Source organism: Vigna umbellata, chromosome 4 (genome assembly GCF_029865625.1).
Source record: "Vigna umbellata cultivar VRB3 chromosome 4, Vumbellata_1.0, whole genome shotgun sequence".
Lineage (NCBI taxonomy): Eukaryota > Viridiplantae > Streptophyta > Magnoliopsida > Fabales > Fabaceae > Vigna > Vigna umbellata.
The window spans coordinates 3,891,008-3,912,414 of NC_142168.1; the positions used below are offsets into that span (position 1 = coordinate 3,891,008).

Sequence of the window (21,407 nt, forward strand, 5' to 3'; positions counted from 1 at the left end):
GTCTTTAATTATGAGAATTTGGATGAGTTACTGTATGCGTGGATATGTGTTTAATATTGTATGAATTGTATGACTGATTTTATATGTTAAATCATGTTGATTGTATTGAATTAAATTACCTAAGCTTACCCTTGCAAATTTCCTTGTGTTGTCTACTGTTCTGTATGTCCGTCTTGTCAATGCAATGATCATCCGTTGTGGATGTGAGCAGATGGTGAGGCACCCCTTGAAACCATGCTGGAAGAAGAAAATTTGGAGGATGCCAACCTTGTGGAAGTTGAAGTTAAAGCTGAGCAGTAGAGGCGCGTTTGTGTAGTAGCTTTAGTTAGTTTTTCTGTACTGTATTTTGACATTTCTGTATATAGTTATGCAGAATAGTAAATCAGAACTGGTTTCTGTATTTATTTTGAATTCTGAATACTGTAAAGTACTGCATATTCAGTTTTAAATATGTGTGAGCAGTTGATGTAAATTGCTGTACGTGCTGTTTTCTTTTTGAGCAGCTACTGTAAATATTAAGACTGTACTGTATTTTCTGTAAATGTGATTAGTTCTCATTAATGGTGATTACTATTTATTGGGATGTTACATTATTAAATATCCAGTAAATATAATGACATAACTCAAAATTAATACTTGATATATTTAAAGTTTTAAAAATAGATGAATGAAACAAACTGGGTTTCCATATAAAATCAAATATAAGCTTATAATATAATAATAGCTCATCTACACTTTTAAAAATTAATTAAGTCTTTAATCTATATATATAATTAGTTATGCCGTTTATAGTTTGCGAATTTTATAAGCGAGTTCAAGTTAATTTACTGGTTCGAAGTCAAAGAAAAACAATATTTTGTATCGATTTAAATAATTTCAGGTACTCCTTATAAGTTGCAGAAGATCAAAATTATAATTTCTAATTTAAGACTCCAACTAAAAAATTAATCAGTTCAAGGTTTTTGTTTTTAAAAATATTAAACCTTAGCCATTAATACAATGGTTTACTGTAGAATGAAAAGATTGAAAAGTTTAAAAAGAAAAAATAATTTCAGTACAACAAAATGCAAAAAATGTGTATGTAATCATGATTGAAAGAGACAGGAAAGAAATAAATGTGCACAGTGAAAAAGATAATGAAGATAATATTAGTAAACAACATATTGTATGAATAAATGTAAATTTAATGTTCAAAATACTAACGGTGATGCAGAGTCTAGAATTCCATGGACGTCTCTTTGCCCTTATCGTCTCAATTGAACAGCCGTGACGAAATGATAGTATAATAATAATTATTATTATTAATATTATTGTCATACTAATAATATAGGGAGGATAATGATAATTTATTAGACTAAAATTTTTTATTGTGGGAATTTCAATTTCTTTTTTTGTGCGCTCTATCTCAGTATATTAAAAAGAAAGAAAATGGTCAGTGTTTCCGTGTGTGAGGCCCAGAAATATTACTCTGCTAATTATCTGTCCAAAATCATCATTTCACGCCACGTCACACGCTCAGTGCATTAAAAACGCACCAAGCGCTGCATGCACGCATGCCACTTGTCACGTTGGAAGTTTCTGAAGTCAGAGTGGGGGTGCAGGTGTCCGAAAATGAGACGCTCGTTCGTCTGGAATTGGAAGGAACAAAAGTGGTTTTTCGAAAACCCTTCCACTCACCTGCACCATTCATCTTCTACCTCTGAACCCAAACCTCCATTTTCTCCATCTTCTCTCTAAAGCTTCCAACTTCTCTCTACGAAAAATCTCACGTTTATTCTCCAATCACAGTTTCAGAACCATAGGAACGCTCTCTGAGACGTGGGCGTTATTTTGGACCGAATAGAAGTAGGATCTAAACTGGTAAGTCCTCTCTTCCCGTCATTCGTCCCTTAGGTTTCATGCGAACCAGTTTCTGGGTTCATGCATGAGTAAGATCTGAGTTATTTTGATTTTTGTGTATAGATTTAAGTGGAGTTAGTAAGTGAACCTGGAGTAGAAAGCTATTAGAGGAAGCACCATAACCTTGCATTAGGGCGAACACTGCTAACCAGGTAAGGGAAGCTTATATGTTTAATTTATACTTGTATGTTGTGTAATCTGGATTGCATGTATGAAAAGTATGATGTTTGAGCTGTATGGACGACCACTGTTATGGAATATGATTTCTGATTTTGATTGATCTGCATGTTGGTTTGATACGTATGAAAAATGGATGTTATGTTGTATGAAGTAAATCTGTATTTTGATGTTGAATATGAAGTTACTGGAATGCATGTTATAAAGTTTATAAATTGAAAATCCTATGAATTATAAAGTATAAATTTAAAGGTTGAAAATCTGGAAATTTGTTAAGTTTGAGAAATCTGAAACTTAAATCATCCCCTTGATAAATGACGCTCGTCATCGTACGGTCATAGACCGTTCGGTTTCCCTTAAAATAACTTAGAATGGAATTTCTTTCATTTGGAAAGAATTCTGCTCGAGAACGAGCGTCCCCAATTGAATGTCTGAGCGTTCGGTTCAGCTCAGCTGTATATAAATATTTGAAACTTTATGAATACGTAACGCTCGGTCTTTAACCGAAGCGTTCGTCCTTAATAGCGTTCGGCCTTATGTCGAGCGTTCGTCCTTAGTATCGTTCGGCCTTATGTCGAACGTTCGTCCTAAATAGCGCTCGGTCTTATAACGAGCGTCCGTTCTAAATCTCGCTAGGTCTCATACCAAGCGCTCGTACTAATTGGATAAATGTCTGATAAAATAGCGTTCGTTCAAAGTATTAAGTATTTATTTTCTTTACGTTCGTTCAATTCCTGGCATTAGTTTTCATATGCAAATCTCTTCAAATAAAATTCTAAGTGTTCTTGACCCTCCATTGTGCATTAAATCTGGACCAAGTTTTTATCACTATTATTTTCTAAGTACCCGTACACTTCAAGTCGAGTCAGTTCATTTAACTGGCCAAACAGAAATTACGTTCGTTACATATATTTTCCTGAGTATCCAGTAACTTCATTTGGACGTTCGTCCTAAGTTTTCAGTGGACTGAGCGTTCGTCATTTTTTTACTTCTAAATCTAAAGATGAAAAAGATGATGAAATATGATAAATTAAAGTGTGAACGCCATATGGAGCGAATTTATGATGTTGGATTTTGGACGAGCGTTCCAGGGAGGAATGTCTCATATATGATTGAATATTGAATTGGTAAAGTATGACTGTCCGTGATACTCATCTTCATGTAGAAGGGGGTAGTCATGCGTGGGAATGGCAGGAGGTTCTTCGTTCATCGCTTAGTTATGGGCGAGGGATTAACCTCGAGTGGTAGCTGATTAGGTATATCCCGGCTAATACACCACTCGGGTGCAAGGACGCCTGTAGCTACACGGTTCATACAGTCCGGACGGTCGTCTAGAATATATATAAATTTACTATGTTACATTATGTTGAATTGTATGTTGTGCGTGTGCATTTGAAATGTTGAATGAGTATGTTGAATGTATGAATTAAATATTATAAGCTTACCCTTTCGTTTTCCTTGTGTTGTCAATTGTCCTTGTACGTTCGTCCTGTCTTGCAATGATCATCCGTTGTGGATGTGAGCAGATGGTGGTGCGTCCCTTGAAGAAATGCTGGAAGAAGAAAATTTGGATGAAGCTAATCTGGTGGAAGTAGAAGTAAAGGCCGAGCCTTAGAGCGCTCGTTAGATTAGATTGTAAATGTTTAGTTTATTTTTGGACGTTCGGTTATATGTTTTGGTAAAACCGTTCGTTATTAGCGCTCGTTGTTTTGAGCTGTATATTGAAACGCTGCCTCTTAAGCCGTTTGGATTTTGGAACTCGGTTATTTGTAAAGACTGCTTAATTACTGTTAATTGTAATTAATTCTAATTTATGGTGATTACTGTATTTTGGGATGTTACACCGTGCTAAAAGAAAAAAGAAAGAGAAATTGAAAGATAAGCCCGGGATTGCGGTGACAAATCCATTTTGCACACCTCATTGGAAGAAATACCGAACATCTACGCATGCCCTTATAATAGTATGCTGAAGTGATGTGATGTCTCTGTGTTGTGTGTTCTGTGTTTAAGACATAAATGTTTTTTTTTGTTTTTTCTATTGGTTTACATCTTGAGATGGATTCATCCATCACCTTCGATTGTGTTGTGCTGTGTGTTGTGTATGTGACTCTTGATTCTGTCCACCACAGTCCAAAGAAAAAGTAGCTTTCAACCCTGTACTAGAATGGTGTATATTTTATTCTGGTTTTAAATCTTGTACACAAAATTAATGTAGTTTAATTGTCATTAAAAAATGTTTAAATTTTTTAACGGTTTGTACATGTGTACATTTACTTTTCGTATCTCCACGTCCAAGAACTAGATCTCTTCAGCAGCCAACAGACACAGAATTTACAAGACCGGTTTTTGCTCCTTATCTTAAGCTTCTGTAAAAGTTTTATCTCGCCTTCACACAACATTGCCACCTACCATTTGCTGTAGTTTTTTTGGTTTTTCAAATCTTGGGGTTGTTGAAAGTTTTGAACTTTCTTGATTCAATTGCAAGTATGGTCTTGAATGCATACTTCTAAGAAAAGGGTACCTTTCAACTTTTTGAACGCTTCTTCTTCGTCATGTATGTATCTATGTACTTGATGAGCATGTGCTGCCTCGTGTCATTGGATGTGTGAATTTTCTTAACTCATTTCACAGAGGTCATGCATTATTCTGGCTCCTACTGCTGCTTCTCTCTGCATCCAAGACCTGGTGTCGGTTTAGACTTAGAATTCCTGATTCCGGATTGTTGAAGTAAGTAAACTTATTACCAGTGTTTGGTTAATGGGAGATTTATTATTCAGTATTCTCTTGAGATTTATTAGTGTTTGGTTTTTCTTCCTTAATTTGAATTTTCCTGAAGAAATTATGGTTATTGTATTCTGCTTATATTAAAGAAAATTTTAATTTTATTACAGCTGTAATATATGTATGTGTGTGTATGTATATGTATGTATGCGTGCGTGATTTATTTATTTACTGATAGTTATTATGTTTTTTCAGTGTTTAATTGTCTTTTTCTGCTGTGAATCTGACAAGTTTTAAGGACATGTTTGGATGTGTATCAGGTAGATTGGTATTCAATTGCTAAATGTTCAGTGTAATGTTTCTGCTCTTGGCTTTCTGGAGTTTTCGTGGAATTCTATCACACATTCCAGATTCTTGTTTAAATAGGTCTATTGTTCCGTAGATCTGAATCATACCAGTGAGAAGAAATTTTCAGTGAAATTGGGTGTTGGGATTTTGGATTTAACTGACGAGGAGGCTAATTCACGTGTTTGTTACGGTATAGGTGTGAGGTGGAGACCCCTTCAATCCTCTGACATTTGCATGTTCTGAATTTGAGAAGCTTAATAGGATTTTGCTGAAGAAATTTAGGATCTGCATTAATTTGAATGGGGCATTCTGCAGCCGTATGGGACTATAGAGCAGCAACTGAAATTACAAAGGACTGGAATGGAATTGATCAAGTTCTGCTTCGGACCCCAAGGGGTTCTTCGGCACGGGTGAGAAATTGTTCATTGCAAAACTGGTGTCGGTTTTAACATTTGGTAAAGTTATGATTTTAAAATTTAATTACTACGATTACTTAGATTAACTGTTTTTTCTCGAAATTAGGTAAGCTTACATGGGGCGCAGGTCACTTCATGGCGGAATGAGCACGGGGAAGAACTTCTATTCACAAGCAGCAAGGTATGTCTTTCAATTTTGATTGAAAATCAATTTGTACATTTTAAATTATATGAATTTTGTTAGTTGTCAGCGCTGATAAGGAAAACATGTCAATATTTCATAATCTTGCTTTCTGAAAATTTTCATTTTGGGATAATCTGCATTATATTGCAACTGGCATGTGAAGGGCATTTGCCCAAATAATCAATAAATTTAAGAAGAGTTTGGATTTTGATGAATCATAGTATTCTATGCTGTCCATCAATCACATCGATGCAAGAGAAAAACAGGGAAGAATGGTGCATTGTAGTGCTTTTGTCCTTTGGAACCACTGGGGTTGAATACTGGTATAATGAAAAACTTTGACGGCAAAACCAACTTCTTAACTGATGCTTTTGTAGGAACACAGAACTTTAATCAATTATACTTTTTAAAGAGGCAAGTAGTAATAACTAACTGTTTTGTTTCCTTTTCCATTATCTGTAGGCAATTTTCAAGGCTCCAAAAGCAATTCGAGGAGGAATTCCCATGTGTTTTCCACAGGCAAGCTTATTCCTTTTTACGTTCATTTTATATAACTTGTAACATGCATACTTACATATCTTGAGCTGAATTTGTTTCACAGTTTGAAAACTGTGGATCGCTGGAGCAGCATGGTTTTGCAAGAAATAGAATGTGGGCAATTGATGAAAACCCTCCTCCTCTTCCTGGGAATGACTCCAGTGGGAAATCCTTCATTGACCTGGTGCTAAAATCATCTGAAGAAGATATGAAGTGCTGGCCACACAGGTATGAATAGCATGATGTGACAGTATAACAGGGATATCCACTCTCCATGTGTTTGATAATTTGAATCTGGCATATATGCACTCGATATTACTTTTTCCTGTGTTTGGCAGTAAATTTCAAGCAGTAGTAATCTAACGATTGTTTAATAATTGTACCAGTTTTGAATTCCGTCTTCGGGTGTCTCTTGCAGCAGATGGGGACCTGACTTTGATATCTAGAGTCAGGAATATAAATGGCAAGCCATTTAGTTTCTCATTCGCGGATCACACATACTTATTGGTTTCTGACATTAGGTATGGATAATTCTTTGTTGTACTTGGTCTGCATTCCCTTTTCTGAGTGTGTGGGATGATGTCCAACCATCATTTTTCTTTTCCATAGTAAATTGATTGCTGAACACTTGATGGGAGTTTTATTAGCACTAATGGTACTTCCTTGTTCAATATTTATAGTAGACAAATATATTTGGTTTTTGTTCTGAAACGTGTAGTTTCTGCATTTGCTGAATGCTTTAAATTGTGGGATTTTAACATTCAAGCAGATCTTAGAGGACTGTTTCTCTTCTTTAGAAACTAATAACAACTTACACTCTAATCATTTGAAACTAGCATGGATACTCTATATATTAGGTGGATTCTTCTCCGAATACTGGAATTATGAGTTTTATTCATGTCAGTTATCGGGAAATATGTAAACAAGTGATCAGTCGTAATGAAAGTACAAAGTTCTTACACAGCCTATAGAATTTGTAAGCATTTGAAGCAAACTACTGTTTGCAATGCTTGTTACCTATATAGATTCTTGTTTACATATTTTTACTTGAACTACCTCTCTTTTGATTGTTTTAGAACAGGAAATTTTATTTTAAGATTGACGATCATTATTAACGTCACATTAACAATTTTTATAGTGAGATAAGGATTGAAGGTCTGGAGACACTGGACTACCTAGACAACCTTTTCAAAAAAGAACGATTTACTGAACAAGGAGATGCAATAACATTTGAATCTGAGGTAAACCCTTCTAGGTTATATTGATGTTAACAAAATGTAGACATTTATAGTTCCATGCTGCAATTTAAGCTATTACTTCAGGTTGAGATAAATAGAGCACTATATTCCTGGCCTATGCTGCAGTTTTGTCAATAACACACAGTATCCACTACTAAAGTCTTTTGGTTTTGACACAATGAAGGCTAATGAAGATGTTTTTAATATCCATACTTCCTTCATGGCAGGCGGATCGAGTTTATCTTAGCTCTCCAAACATAATTGCAGTGCTAGATCATGAGAAGAAGCGAACATTTGTTACAAGGAAGGAAGGTCTCCCTGATGTTGGTAAGCTCTAAGTAGCAAATTTTTTCCACAAACAAAATACAAACGTAGATAAGGTTTCGAGTTGTAGAAAATATAAAATCAGTCCTTTTCATCTTAACTTTTATGGTGTGTTCAGCTGTGTGGAATCCATGGGAAAAGAAATCAAAATCCATGGTAGATTTTGGTGATGAAGAGTACAAACAGATGCTTTGTGTTGACGGGGCGGTGATAGAGAAACCGGTGAGCTTGAAGCCGGGAGAGGAATGGACCGGTCGGCTGCAGCTATCAGTTGTGCCATCAAGTTTTTGCAGTGACCGTCTTGGTCTTGACAGAAGTGGTCTTTGAGGAATTGTACAAAATGGGTCTGAGTTAATGCTGCTACTACATCCAGCAATGTAGCAGCATCTAGTTGTAGAAATAGTGCTGTTCAGTAGGAGTGTCAGGTTTTATGTTGTTATGATCTTAGGCTAGAAATAGTGCTTTATAGAGGCCTATGTTTTTTGTGAGAATGGCTTTCAAGTGTTACCAGGTCATTAGTCAGTTGGTTCCTTCCGTTCTGCTATGGATGCTCCTTCTTTAAGCATTAGATTTGTTGAGTTGGTGCCGAGTTTATTCTCTCCATGGATTTGATGATATGTTCCACGGCATGGATAATTTAGCTTTGGTGTTCCAATTTGCTTATATTGGATGGTTACGGCTATGATCTGCCTCTCATGACAGAGATAAAACGAGTGATTAGTGGACAATGTGATCATGCATCTTTTTTTGGCATTTTCCATTTTACAGTGATACGTGCATAATTCAATAACCTTCACATAAATTTTGTATACTCTCACTGTTTTTATTTCATGGTTAGTTGGCTGAATTATGCTATAAATGGCTTTTAAAGTAATCTAGAAGTCAATATTTTTATTATAAATGATGTTTACAATTGAATGACATTGTCAAGAATTCTGATGTTGACTGTGATGTAATTGAATTCATGTCTGTATTCAATAAAGTGGGTCAAAAGTGGTGCGTCAAAAAGCAATAGCACTTCTCCTGCTTGAGATTCGAGACATTGCGGTTGGTTATTCAAACTATGAATCGGTATTTACTTTTTTCCAACTGAGCTTCATATGTTCATCTGCACTTATAATTATCTTAATTTTTTCATCATTTACCAGTGGTTTCTTTTAAGAGGTAAAATTTTTGTGTTCAATTATATTCTCGTTATATCACTCTCCATTCATAATTCTCATAACTTCAAACTTATTTTTATAAATAGTTAGTATTATAATATATTTTTTAATGAAGTCTGGTATTAGTTGAAAACAAACTCAACCATCAAAATACTTTCCTTTACCATAGAAATAATCCTAAAATTCTCTTGATCATTAACTTTCAGGTTAACTTTTTCTGTGAAATTTTTTTCCCAGAAAAATTAACATTTTTCCATACAATATTATTACTTCAAATACTTTTTTTTCTTCTAAATCTGTATTAGTGATGTTTCAAACTTACAGTATTCAACTCTACCAAAAAACTTCAGTATTCCGCTCTAGCATACGTATTTAAAAGAAATAAAAAAATGTTAACTTAATTAAATTACTTTATATTTACCAGGATTTAGAAATTACTATAAATTATTTACTTTTTATATTTACATAATTAATCAGTTTAACTCGTTATATCAAGACTTTAACTGCAATACAAACATTTAACACCAAAACTGTCTTTATCAAACTGTATCGTACCCAAAAAGGAAATTTAGGAAACTAACCATTGAAATTAGTTAGCAATTAAATTGTCAATACTGATGTCATTGCTTTTTCTGAGGATGCAATCACCATGTACACACACTCCACCAACCCAATGATTATTTCGATTCTAACTTCAATCATTAATTCTTCATTCGTTGAAGTGTCAGATCATTAGTTCCATTCTACACGTCTTATTTTGGGGGATTGGTGGAAATTCAGAAAGTGGTCCCAAAATAAATCATAATTTTGCTACCTTTTATTCATAGTGATAAGGTGACAGAAATGAGAAACGAATTCTACAACAATTTTCCGTTTTATTCAGCACCGTATGCTAAAAACAAAATTGTTCCACGTAAATACAAGAGAATTCTCCTCCATAACCAAAAAAAAGCACAAATGCTGAAAGAACGGACCTACAAATCTGGAAAACCGTGACCACAGGTAATAATAATCATAGCATCATTTCTGCTATAAAAACTATACACCTCGTCGATACTCCAGTTGCTTTGTGTTCTCCAGCAAAATCTGTCAGCCATCAAAGAAACAGGATTTAAGCAGTGAAATTAATGTAAAACTTGTTTGGACTCCTCTTAGTATAATCACAAAAGTGTCAGCAGGTTCTTACTTCTCGAATGTAGTTTGCTATTGCTTTGCAGCCTTCGATTGCCAGTTGCATAACATTTTCCAAAATGTCAATTGGTAGTTTAGAATCCATCTATAGACAGTAACAACAGTAATTAGTGCAAATAAAATTAAACTAGGAGCTTTTCCATTCTAAACTACGGAATATGGCAGGGAGTGAACGAATGAAATAAGCTGGATGAGAAAAGAAAAGCATTGCATGCTTTTCATAATAATGATAGTAGTAAATTTCTGATTAAAACTTTGAAGGTTCACAATCTCAACCAGCCTTTACATAGTGGCACGTGTTCGAAACAAATTTAACTCCATAATATCAATCTAAGAATGGGAGCAATAAACTGACTGATAAACTGTCATTGGAAAAAATCTATGCCAGCCCCACCAAATGAAGTTACCCTCCCTCTCTGTTTTGTGGACCATACATGAATTTCATCCTATAATAAGGTGGCGGAAAGAATATATCAACTATATTTCTTCAGTCAAAATTTAAAGTATCAACAAAAGATCTGCAACTAAAAAAGTAAAAGATGCTGAACTGGAATTCCAAATAAAGAGTTACCAAGTATGATACTAGTGAAAATTAAGTTACACTTGATCAAACATTAACTCAGACTAAAAAGAAGATTTGTCATAACATAACTCCATCAAAGGGTACAACAGCAAATCACTCTATCAGGAACCTTCGTAAGAAGTATCTGTTGATTAAAAAACAACTGATATTTGAAAAAAGATTCATGTGTACAGCAAACTATTAAGTTGTTAAATCTGAGGCGAGCTTAGATAAGCTTCTTTTGGGGATTTCCGAACATGCACCTATTCCCTCGAGTAATCAAGGGTTAAAACTCTACTGTTCTCTCCAAAATCTCTAATAACAAGAACAGTTTTTGAAGGAAGAGGAATTACAGCTTCAACACCACCAGACTCTTTACTACGTGAGTACCAATGACTGAGAGAGCAATAAAAAGTTTTCCTTTCTGTTGAACTAATTTACCTGGTTGACTACACAATAGATACAGAGAAAATAACAAGACATGAATTAACCTGAAGCAGTGTTACTTTATCCAACTTTGGCAGAATTCCTAGGGTTACATCAGGACCTCCAGCACTGTCTTCTACATAGTTCAAATCTGTACACATTCAGAAACCTTTAATAATTAGGGCAGCCCGTGCATCAGAAGTAGACAGAAACAAAACAGACATACCACACTTGTATTTAGCCAGTTCAAATTTAGAGTAAATACAGATATATACCAAGCAGACTTGTGCTGTTAAGGTATCCGGCACTGCAGGATGTTACAAGATCACGCATAGGGATCCCAGCATCGGCAAGGGCCAAAGTTGCAGCATTTATACAAGCAGATCTAGTTCCTATAAAAGACATGTCAACATCACCCAAAATTAATGTACATATTAAATGAGTAAAGAGAGAAAATAAAATGGCAATGACAGAAGAGAATCACAAGATCCCATTATCAAGTCTTAGTTACCTCCATCTGCTTGGAGAACTTGGACATATATATCTATCTGCAAATTTAATAAGTAAAACATTAGGGAGGACTAGGGGAAAGCAAAGCACATGACAAAATAAGTTCTTAATGTGTAATAAAACCTGAGATCGAGGCAATAGATGTGTCAATATAGATGCTTCCATGGTTTGCCGAATAACCAGGGAAATTTCAGTTGATCTCCTGTAGAATGAGAACTTCAAATCACGTAGTAAAAAATAAGAAGTGATCCTATTATCCTTCTGTAAGAGAACCTTACAATGAGAACCATATTAAAACTATGAAGGAAAAGCAAAACAGGATAACATTTATATCTGCAAACATTGATAGTTAAGCCATTCAAAACTATTCAGTGAGTTTTGGCCAAAGATTACTCAAAAAAGTCAAAGCTTGCAAAAAAGATTAAAAATGAGAAAAGGCAGTAAAAGGGTGCATGGGGTTAAGCTTTTCATTGTTTTATGATACATAACCCATTGCTGAGCCTGTAGTCAGCTATATCAAAGGCATGGAGCAGCCAGCCCCAAAAACACTACAATACGTTAGTGGATAGCAAGATAGTTGTTACATAGAAAATTATGAATGCAAGATTAAACAAAAAATTATACTGTATCACATGAACGAATGCAATATATATATATATATATATATATATATATATATTACTAATTAATAATATATATATTACTAATTAATAATCAAAATTTATACTCTAAAAGTCTAAACATGCATTACCACCATTGCTATTAAATTCTTACCTCAGTAAAAAGATCAAAAAGTCCAATTTACAAATTACAAGGCACTCTTAAGATAGATTCTACTAATGCAACATTCACTATCATCCTAGTAGTCTATGCTCCAATACCATTTTGATAAGTATAAAACTACGAATATATAAAAAATAAGTGAAAGGTCAAAAAGAATAGGAAGTTAAACAAAAGCAAGTAAATGAGCAAAACCTGTCACCCTTTGATTTCCTCATGCGATCTCCAGTGCTAAAATTAGCCATGCTGTACTCACACCGAACCTATAGACATACATTGCACATAAGCAACAATTAAGTTTTTGTTACAATTCATATAAATACAGACAACAAAACTTAGAAAAAGAAAAACTACCAGAGCATGGTTGGTTATTTGGCTTCTATTTTGCACCTGAAATGCAGAGAAGTTACTAAAGAAAAACAGCAAATCATCTAAAGCTCAACTACAACATCAAAGTTTTTTAAATGTCTAAACCAACTAACACTGAAAAAGGATAGTTAACAATCCTTAAATTACATAGACAAATTTTCATTAGCAAGGTAAATAATTAAACAGTACCTCTCTAGGGCCATAGACAGCAGCAATAACTTTTGTATTACCCATCTCAAACATGGCAGAACTGTTTTCAAAATAAAAAAACTTTATGGTCAAATGCTTCAAATGATATCACAACTTAATTTTCTAAAAAGCTAAAATTCATTTACCCATCTGCTTTGGATACAGCACCAATTTCTGCACGAATTTGTCGCATCTACAATATACCATAAAGAGAGGAGAAAAAGTTAAAGGCAAAAGATCAGTAGAGAAAGAAATATAAAATCATAGATTTAGATCCTCTGCAGTGAAGGAATAACACTTTAGAGGATAAACTGCAGTAATAGTCATTGAGATTTTAATAACTTCATAGTTTCTTATACATGTACATATATTTTATCACACTCTTAAATACTAAATTTTTAATAAATAGTAATAACTTCACCTTATCCTCTAAAGTGCATCTCCTCATTTTAAATAGTCGAATCCCAAAATCATGTCCAAATCACAGCTGTTAAATAGGACTGAATTCCATAGGCCAGACCTTAAAATGCTGCTTTCAATTAGCTCATTTTGTCATAGGACCAAGTTCATATATCTCACTAAAAAAGGTTGGTTAGACATCCTTAGGGTTAGAACCCTCCATTTTCTTACTTTTATCATTTGGCAAACTACAACATTTGTAGCTTTTAAGTGATAGGTTTTAATGTTTATCAGAACTAAGGTTATTGACTGCTTCTAATCTGTTTATATGTTTTTTTGCAGTTCAAAATGTGCCCTTACACATTTCCATTACCCATGGCATGGCTCATCTATGTATAACCCATATGCAGAACTATCTGCAGATCTTATATATACTAATTAACATAAAGCTTCAGTAATTCATGACTATGTAAGAATTCATGTAGGATATTATTATTTATTAATACTCCGCATTTCATACGCTTCATGAGTATTCTTGAAAGATCTAAAGGAACCTTTTTTGGAATGAATATTAAGTGAAGAAAAAAAGGAGGAAAAAAAAAAGCCCAAGAAAAAAATAATAGCTGTACCTCCATGGGTCTGCGACCATCCAGTCGAAGTCCTTCTGGGCTGACGTATTCCATCCTCAGGTCAATCTATGGCAGAGACAAAAAGGAGACAAAGATGAGACATAAGCAGCTGGATTTTGTTTTATTTTGCTTTATATTCTTCGCTTCCAAAAAAAAATGATATTTTCTACTAAAGTTATTGAAACAAAATGGTGAGGTTTTGCAGAATCTGTGTAAGGACTTGGATTTGAGTCAGCAAAAAGGGGATGACAAGTGGCAAAAGATGAGAGGTTGAGTACTTTAAAATAAAAATTGAAACATTGATTTTTAACTCATTCCTCTTGTCTGAGAAACCATTCCTCTTCCTGCAAGCTCTCTCCTCCCCCTATATCTTCTCCCTTTCCCTTCTTCACACTGAACCATTAAATTCTCGATTAGGTGCTGCCCCAACGATCACAAAGTTGCGGGTCTTGCTCTTAGTCGATCAATTTCTCTAATCAGAACCGGTAAGAAAACCCCCTTTCTCATGTGCCCTAGGGTTGTAAGCATGTGATTGAACTTGTTGCATGCAACCCATTTCGTTTTCTTCCGTAATCTAGCTTCTATTGGGTTCTAAGATTCGTTTTCTATCATCAACCTCATTTGTTTACGTACTTACCTAGGCCTTTTATTAATTACATTAAATCTATATCATCATAAGTACACGAAGGGTCCCACCCCTTATTAATTCCAACGTACCAAAATCCCTCCCCTGTCAATGTCCTATTAATCCCACCATATGGCCCACATCATCTAGGCTAATTCAAATTTTTTTTAACACCAACGACTTACTACTTTTCAAACATACCTCTAAACCTAGTATCTACCATTCAACAACTGGAATAATTTTCAATAGGTTATTAATCTTGCCCAAATTCATTGCCACTTCCAAATGAAATAACCTTCAAATTCCATGGTCAACATTATCCTATTCAGCAACAGAGTTCATGCAGTCACAATAACTGATGTGTAGCATCTAATATGAAATCCAAAGATTAACCATTCATGTCATATTATAGTACTCACAACATTTATGATTGCACCGATCACACACAACCAAAGCATCCATAGCCAACTTATATTAACTATACATATAAAGAGACACAGTACATCGATCATGCAACTTTATTCAAACTTACCTATAACTCAGTTTTATTTACCTATACTACAACATTTATCATTTGATTATCATCCATCAATTGATTTAATGCATTTAAAAGTGACAGGACAACATTCCAATAACGCAATATTGCTCACAGCACCATGCTCTCTTCACTTTCAAGCACATTATTACAATACACATGGATTAAATCTTGGCATTTATCACTTCCACATTTAAAACATCTATTTCATGACTCCAGCAACAATTTTACACGATTTAACCCAATCATTCCACATTCTATCATCATTGTACATGTAGAACATAGTACACATATTCACTTTTATATTTCTTATCTCTAAGAAACAGGAAATAAAAAACATCAGTCACCAATCAAAATTGTACCAGTCTCCAAATAAACTGCCCAAGATAGCATCTAGTTAATTTCAGTCAACTTTAATCCATAAATACACTAACTATTAACCCATAAATAACCACTAGAATAGACAGGAAGGATGCACAATAGAGACACCCTTAATAGGTTAATGAGGCACCACGACAGGTACAAAGGCACTTTGTAATATCACATACAGGCAACACTCATCAAATAACATTTACTCACTACTAAAGCATTCACACCCAAGATGAAGTATGCACCAGCCAACATCCTCACATACAACCCAAATCTAATATACAATCTACCACAAGCAATTATGCACTCAACACAGGATACAACAACATTACATTAGTACAACTAGTCAGTAAGTTGAAGACTAATCTCACATCATACAAAAACACGACCTTTTCTTGTGGCAATTGAGCACGACGAGCAGTGGTGGAATAGAGAGCAGGGAATGAAAGAGCGCCACCTACCAACGAACCTCCATCAACATCCACACCACCAAACGTGCACCGTGAAACCGCAATGTTGAATCGACTGACCGCCACCACTCCTGACGTAAACGCCAACTTCCACGAGTCACCACCCTACCGCAAGCGCCACGAACCCTAGCCACCAACGAACCCACCTCCGCGTTAGGAACACAACAATGGCTTACGGTGACCAACCTCAACTTAGGGCAAAGACAGGGAAGGGGAGAGAGGGATCTCTAAAATTGGGGAGACGAGAGAAGGGGAGAGGGGGAATTCTGAAATTTGAGAATTTGGGGCAAAAAAACCCAAATTTCTGATTTAACCTATAACTGACATTACCGAAGGCCTACATGCCTTCGGTATATTATGTCCACAAAATTTTTCCGAAGGTCTAAAGGCCCTCGGTAAATAACCGTCGATAATAACGCTTTTTCCTGTAGTCTTAGTCATCATAAACATAAGCATTTATTTCATAAAATTCATCAAGAAAAGCATCCTATCATGTTAAGACTCTAGACACGTCCGGACATAGAATGTATGTAGAGCTGGGGCGGGTTGTGCACTTGTGATGGCCTCTACTACTTTGCAAAGCCATTGCCGAGGGGTTCCACCCGACCATACACAAGGCTAGTCCGTTACCGCGGAATAGACCTCCAGTGATAGCGTCTACCCTAGGACCTCCCACTACTCCCACCACACGCGTCAATCCTCTCTAAGTGAGAATGAAAGACCGTTGGAGTGTTAGGAATAACCCCCCATATGGAAGCCTCTTACATTCATTCAATACACTAACTGATCCCACCGAGAGATCTAAATTTCCGATTCAATCCTACCATTTTAAATCTTATGATATTCCTTTTGGATCAACAATGTACATCATAAACCACTTATAACCATACACTTTCAACCAATCTGGATCACATGAAGATGCATTCATAAATTGTAACCGAAATATTTAAATAACATAACTTACTGGAATGAGAGAAAACATAACAGAAAATATCACCACTGGACGAACACTATTTGGACGAGCGCCAAGAGCCCTTGGGAGGACAATGTTTGAACGAACGTCCAAAACCCATTGGTCGGACACTGTTTGAACGAACGTCAAAATCCCTTGGGCGGACTTTGTTTGGACGAACGCTCAACGATCAAACATGAAGACCGAGCGCTAGCGATCACTAACCAATATCAAGACCGGACGCTTAAGATTCAACCCTAAGAATACAAACTTAAGGCTGAACGCTCACAATCGCAACTAAACCAAGGCCGAACGCCACCAACATGAACGCTCGCTATTACTTATGGACGCTCGCTACTAATTCAACCTCTGACCGAACGCTAATTAAACCATCAACTGAACGAACGCTACTAACCAACACCTGAGCGATCGTTACTAAACCATAACTTGAGCGATCGTTATTTAAACCAATGACCGAACGCTGTTAATATCATCCCCTAAGACCGAACGCTCCCCAGACAAGGACGAACGCTAATCAAACCAACATTTGACCGAACGTCACTCAGCACATGGCATGACCGAGCGTTCAAATCCGACATGGACGAACGGTCAGTTTGCGCATTCTGCAGAATTCTGCAGAATTATGCAGAATTCTGCAGAATGGTAACAGAACCTCCCTTTGACCATTTCTAACCACTTTTCTCAACTTCTTAGACTCTTAATTCTCGTTTTAGACTTAATTAAACTTGTCCAACTGATTCTAAGCATTCCTACTACCATTTTTAAGTGATTAAAGTTCACTTTCAGCTCCAAAACACTAACTTCAACAACTTAGGGACCCAAATTTGATTCTACTACTTGGAACATGTTTCCGACCACTCTTATGTTTCTAACAAGTCACAATGGACTTGTCTAGGCTGCCCAAACAGTCCAGGAACACTGCAGCCTTCATTTACTCAAAATCCCTACCTCACTTCCTCTAAAATGGCCTAAAATTGACCCTAAAGACACTTTATTTCCTTTCTAACAGCACTACCATAGAATTTTCACGCTAAAACAGTTCCAACATACACAATTCCATCATTCTAAGTCATTCCAAACAGTTTATAGACATCAATCACCAAATACACATAACACACACTTCCATACATGCATTTCAAGTTTAGCTAGAACCAAGTTCATGCTTCCACCACAAACCACTACAAATTTTATCATGCATTCACTCCACACAGTAAAATCAAAAGTAGAACTAGCTCCCCTTACCTCTAGTGTAGACAACCAAGCTCAAGTAGGAACCCTAGACCACTTGCTTGCACTCTCAAAATGTTAGAATCACCTATAAATCATCAATTGATGATAGAAAACGAATCTTAGAACCCAATAGAAGCTAGATTACGGAAGAAAACGAAATGGGTTGCATGCAACAAGTTCAATCACATGCTTACAACCCTAGGGCACATGAGAAAGGGGGTTTTCTTACCGGTTCTGATTAGAGAAATTGATCGACTAAGAGCAAGACCCGCAACTTTGTGATCGTTGGGGCAGCACCTAATCGAGAATTTAATGGTTCAGTGTGAAGAAGGGAAAGGGAGAAGATATAGGGGGAGGAGAGAGCTTGCAGGAAGAGGAATGGTTTCTCAAACAAGAGGAATGAGTTAAAAATCAATGTTTCAAAACTAATGTAATTTTATTTTAAAGTACTCAACCTCTCATCTTTTGCCACTTGTCATTCCCTTTTTGCTGACTCAAATCCAAGTCCTTACAAACGACATCAATAGAAAATAATATTTAAACTGTAATTAATTTTAACTATTCTATCAAAATAATATTGATTTTATAAAATTAAATTAAATTTAAATATCAATTATTTTAAATTAAATTAGATTTAAAATTTATATTTTGAAGAAAATATAATAACTATTCAAACCAAATTTTATAGAAAGGAGTGATCTAAAATGTTATCGGGAATTATTAAGACAAAGATAATAATACTTCAATAATATTTTTTCATAATATTTTAATATTATTTATGTATCATTCTGTAATTGATTTATATTAATATTTATAATTATTATTATTAATTATAAAATAATTTTAAATTAATTATATAATGATACATAAATAAAGTTAAAATATTATTAAAATATCATTTTTAGATTATCGTTATCTTCGAAAGAATATAAGTATTAAGCAGAATTGAAGATTGAGGATTGTGTGGGTGTGGTGTGAGAGATGTGACATGTATGGAAAGCAATGTCGTTGAATAGTGGACATTAAAAGGATGAGATATGTGGGACGGTGGTAGTTGGCTACATCAGAAGGTAGTTTGCTACACCCATTCCTCAACACGAAATGTAAGGACCTGCACGTTCATTTTAATGTTAGTGGTGGGGTAGGGACTTCAAGTGGGCGGCTGCACGTTCACAAGCAGTGGAGAGACTTCCTGTAATGACCGCACGTTCTCTCCCTTTTGGTAGTGTGTTAAGAGATTTCGGCAAGTGTACCGAATCGTTCAAGTAATAAACCGGTAAGACCGGGTATCGTTTTCCCAAGAGACTCGTAATACTAAAGAATTGTGCGATTAACAACTCATATAGACTCAATAACATAACATCAATTTACAAAACAAGTGCAGAAACATAACTTCACAAGTAATTACAAGGTTGGACTTTGGTATTGAAGGCACTTGGAAATGGAAAAGACTAAAAATGGTATGAAATGACATTGTTAAGGTTAGTTTTCACCAATGCACTCTTGTGTATGACCAATTTCATCTCCTCTCTATCAATTTACTAAAGTCAATCCACTAAAACACTCTAGCCCTAATCCCTTAGGTGAAAGAGCCTAGGTTTTCCTTATCAAACTCCAATCCCTTGGACAATCTAACAAGCAAAACCCGCATTAAAGAGCTGGGATCTAAGACAACATGTGAATCATCTTCCATCCCTAGAATCAATTGTTGGAACAATCGGTACCGTTATAGAGTTGCGCAGCGGAATAAAATATTCGGAAAGCGTGTTACGGTCACAAATCAAGTTTTGATGGTTCGTTTTAGAAAAACAATTTTCTTAGAGAAAATTAATCAAACAGTTAACATGCGTAAAAGGTAAAGAGTATAGAGAGTAGAAAAATTGATACACTGGATTTTTATCCTGGTTCGAATCAAAAGATTCTACTTCCAGTCGTTAATCACTATAAATAGTGATTAACCTTTTTCACTAAAAATGGTTTCACAGATTACAACAAATAGTGAATAAAGCAGATAAATAAACCTTCCTTCGACGAACGAACAGGAAGAAGAACACTCTGCCAACTCGAAGAGAAACGCTCCGAATATCGACAAACGAAACGCGAGCTTCTCCTATTCACGAGACCAGGCAGAGCACCTTGCTAACTCGAAGAGAGCTTGCTCCGACTATCGACACACGACACACGAGCCTCTCCTGTTCACGAGACCAAGCAAGGGAACTTGAATTATAGCTTCTGAGAACTTCCTCTGACAAACAGTATTCTACAAGAGCTTCTGTTCAACAACGTTACCTTCTGATTTCTCCAAATCAAAATATATACCAAGTACACTGAATGCCAAAGGACAGCTCCCAACTGCCATGAATAATCGATTATTGTAAGTGATAATCGATTATTCAAGTCCGTTACAGGTTTTCAAAGATGTGATAATCGATTATAGGAAGTGATAATCGATTATTCAAGTATGACTTGTGATAATCGATTATTGCTTAATCATAATCGATTATTGCAGGTTAAAAATGCAAGTTTTACAAGGTTTACAAGAATTTCCTACTACATTTAATTTCTACAACTTGCTTTTAACTAATTCTAATATCTTCTTCAACTAAAACTTCTTGTAGCATCATCAAAACAAATTTCTTCAAGATTTACCAATACTCCTTATTGGTAACATCAATGACCCACAAGGACTCCTATTTCAGTTCTGGGTTTCATCTTACGTCCCCATAATCCATAAAACCCCAAAATCAAGTCATGAACGTCCCCATTACATGCAAGCTTTAAGATCGGAAACAAGAATACTAGCAATTGATAGAAAAGGCATATATATATTCAAATCATTCAACAATTACACAAGAATTCAAAGGCTACAACTAATCCCAACAAGATGGGTTTGGCTCTCCATTTCCATGGAGAGCCTTTAAGCTTACAAAATGGCCATGGAAGAAGATGAAGAACCCAAGAGGAAGAAGGGAGTGTTCCCACGAACCCTAGCAGCCCTCCAAGCTCTCCTCTCAGTGAAATCGCGCCTCCAACGAACCAAAGACCGTTTCCCCTTCGCGTTTTAGGGTTAAATAGCCACATCAGCAAAAGTCGCGCCCGGCGCCCCCTCTGTTTCGCGCCCGGGCGCGAAACTCACTGGAAAG

General features: G+C 35.6%; 2 protein-coding genes across 12 annotated transcripts; one reads left to right on the plus strand and one right to left on the minus strand.

Moving 5' to 3' along the window:
- Nucleotides 1–1,585: 1,585 nt before the first annotated feature.
- LOC148199041 (putative glucose-6-phosphate 1-epimerase) lies at nucleotides 1,586–8,653 on the plus strand. 9 transcript variants are annotated; one of them, XM_088111834.1, is made up of 11 exons: nucleotides 1,586–1,860; nucleotides 1,963–2,051; nucleotides 3,603–5,254; nucleotides 5,342–5,555; nucleotides 5,668–5,742; nucleotides 6,208–6,264; nucleotides 6,347–6,510; nucleotides 6,669–6,803; nucleotides 7,421–7,523; nucleotides 7,748–7,847; nucleotides 7,963–8,653. In XM_088111834.1, the coding sequence occupies exons 4-11, from the start codon at nucleotides 5,445–5,447 to the stop codon at nucleotides 8,169–8,171; spliced, it is 954 nt and encodes a 317-aa protein (XP_087967960.1). In that variant the 5' UTR covers nucleotides 1,586–1,860; nucleotides 1,963–2,051; nucleotides 3,603–5,254; nucleotides 5,342–5,444; the 3' UTR covers nucleotides 8,172–8,653. The 9 variants fall into 9 exon arrangements, with proteins under 9 accessions (XP_087967960.1, XP_087967958.1, XP_087967959.1 ...); XM_088111832.1 differs by having other exon boundaries at nucleotides 3,603–4,803; nucleotides 5,053–5,555; XM_088111833.1 differs by having other exon boundaries at nucleotides 3,603–4,803; nucleotides 5,118–5,555.
- Nucleotides 8,654–9,892: 1,239 nt separating this feature from the next.
- Nucleotides 9,893–16,427, minus strand: LOC148199042 (exosome complex component RRP41 homolog). 3 transcript variants are annotated; one of them, XM_088111401.1, is made up of 12 exons: nucleotides 15,963–16,427; nucleotides 14,063–14,128; nucleotides 13,181–13,227; nucleotides 13,035–13,095; nucleotides 12,831–12,866; nucleotides 12,672–12,739; nucleotides 11,820–11,898; nucleotides 11,698–11,734; nucleotides 11,462–11,578; nucleotides 11,252–11,337; nucleotides 10,194–10,283; nucleotides 9,893–10,093 (listed from the first exon to the last, which is right to left on the minus strand). In XM_088111401.1, exons 2-12 carry the CDS (start codon nucleotides 14,114–14,116, stop codon nucleotides 10,046–10,048), a joined length of 723 nt encoding a protein of 240 aa, XP_087967527.1. In that variant the 5' UTR covers nucleotides 14,117–14,128; nucleotides 15,963–16,427; the 3' UTR covers nucleotides 9,893–10,045. The 3 variants fall into 3 exon arrangements, with proteins under 3 accessions (XP_087967527.1, XP_087967528.1, XP_087967526.1); XM_088111402.1 differs by having other exon boundaries at nucleotides 10,031–10,093; nucleotides 11,252–11,322; nucleotides 15,981–16,419; XM_088111400.1 differs by having other exon boundaries at nucleotides 10,031–10,093; nucleotides 15,981–16,419.
- Nucleotides 16,428–21,407: the final 4,980 nt, after the last annotated feature.

Bases quoted from the DNA above. Each gene is read 5' to 3' on its own strand.
- LOC148199041 (XM_088111834.1), top strand. From the start codon at position 5,445: ATGGGGCATTCTGCAGCCGTATGGGACTATAGAGCAGCAACTGAAATT. The intron at 5,556-5,667 runs GTGAGAAATTGT...TCTCGAAATTAG, and splicing joins CAAGGGGTTCTTCGGCACGG to GTAAGCTTACATGGGGCGCA. The intron at 6,511-6,668 runs GTATGAATAGCA...TAATTGTACCAG, and splicing joins ATGAAGTGCTGGCCACACAG to TTTTGAATTCCGTCTTCGGG.
- LOC148199042 (XM_088111401.1), bottom strand. From the start codon at position 14,116: ATGGAATACGTCAGCCCAGAAGGACTTCGACTGGATGGTCGCAGACCC. The intron at 13,228-14,062 runs GTACAGCTATTA...GGTATATTGTAG, and splicing joins ATGGTCGCAGACCCATGGAG to ATGCGACAAATTCGTGCAGA. The intron at 11,579-11,697 runs GTAACTAAGACT...TGTCTTTTATAG, and splicing joins AGTTCTCCAAGCAGATGGAG to GAACTAGATCTGCTTGTATA.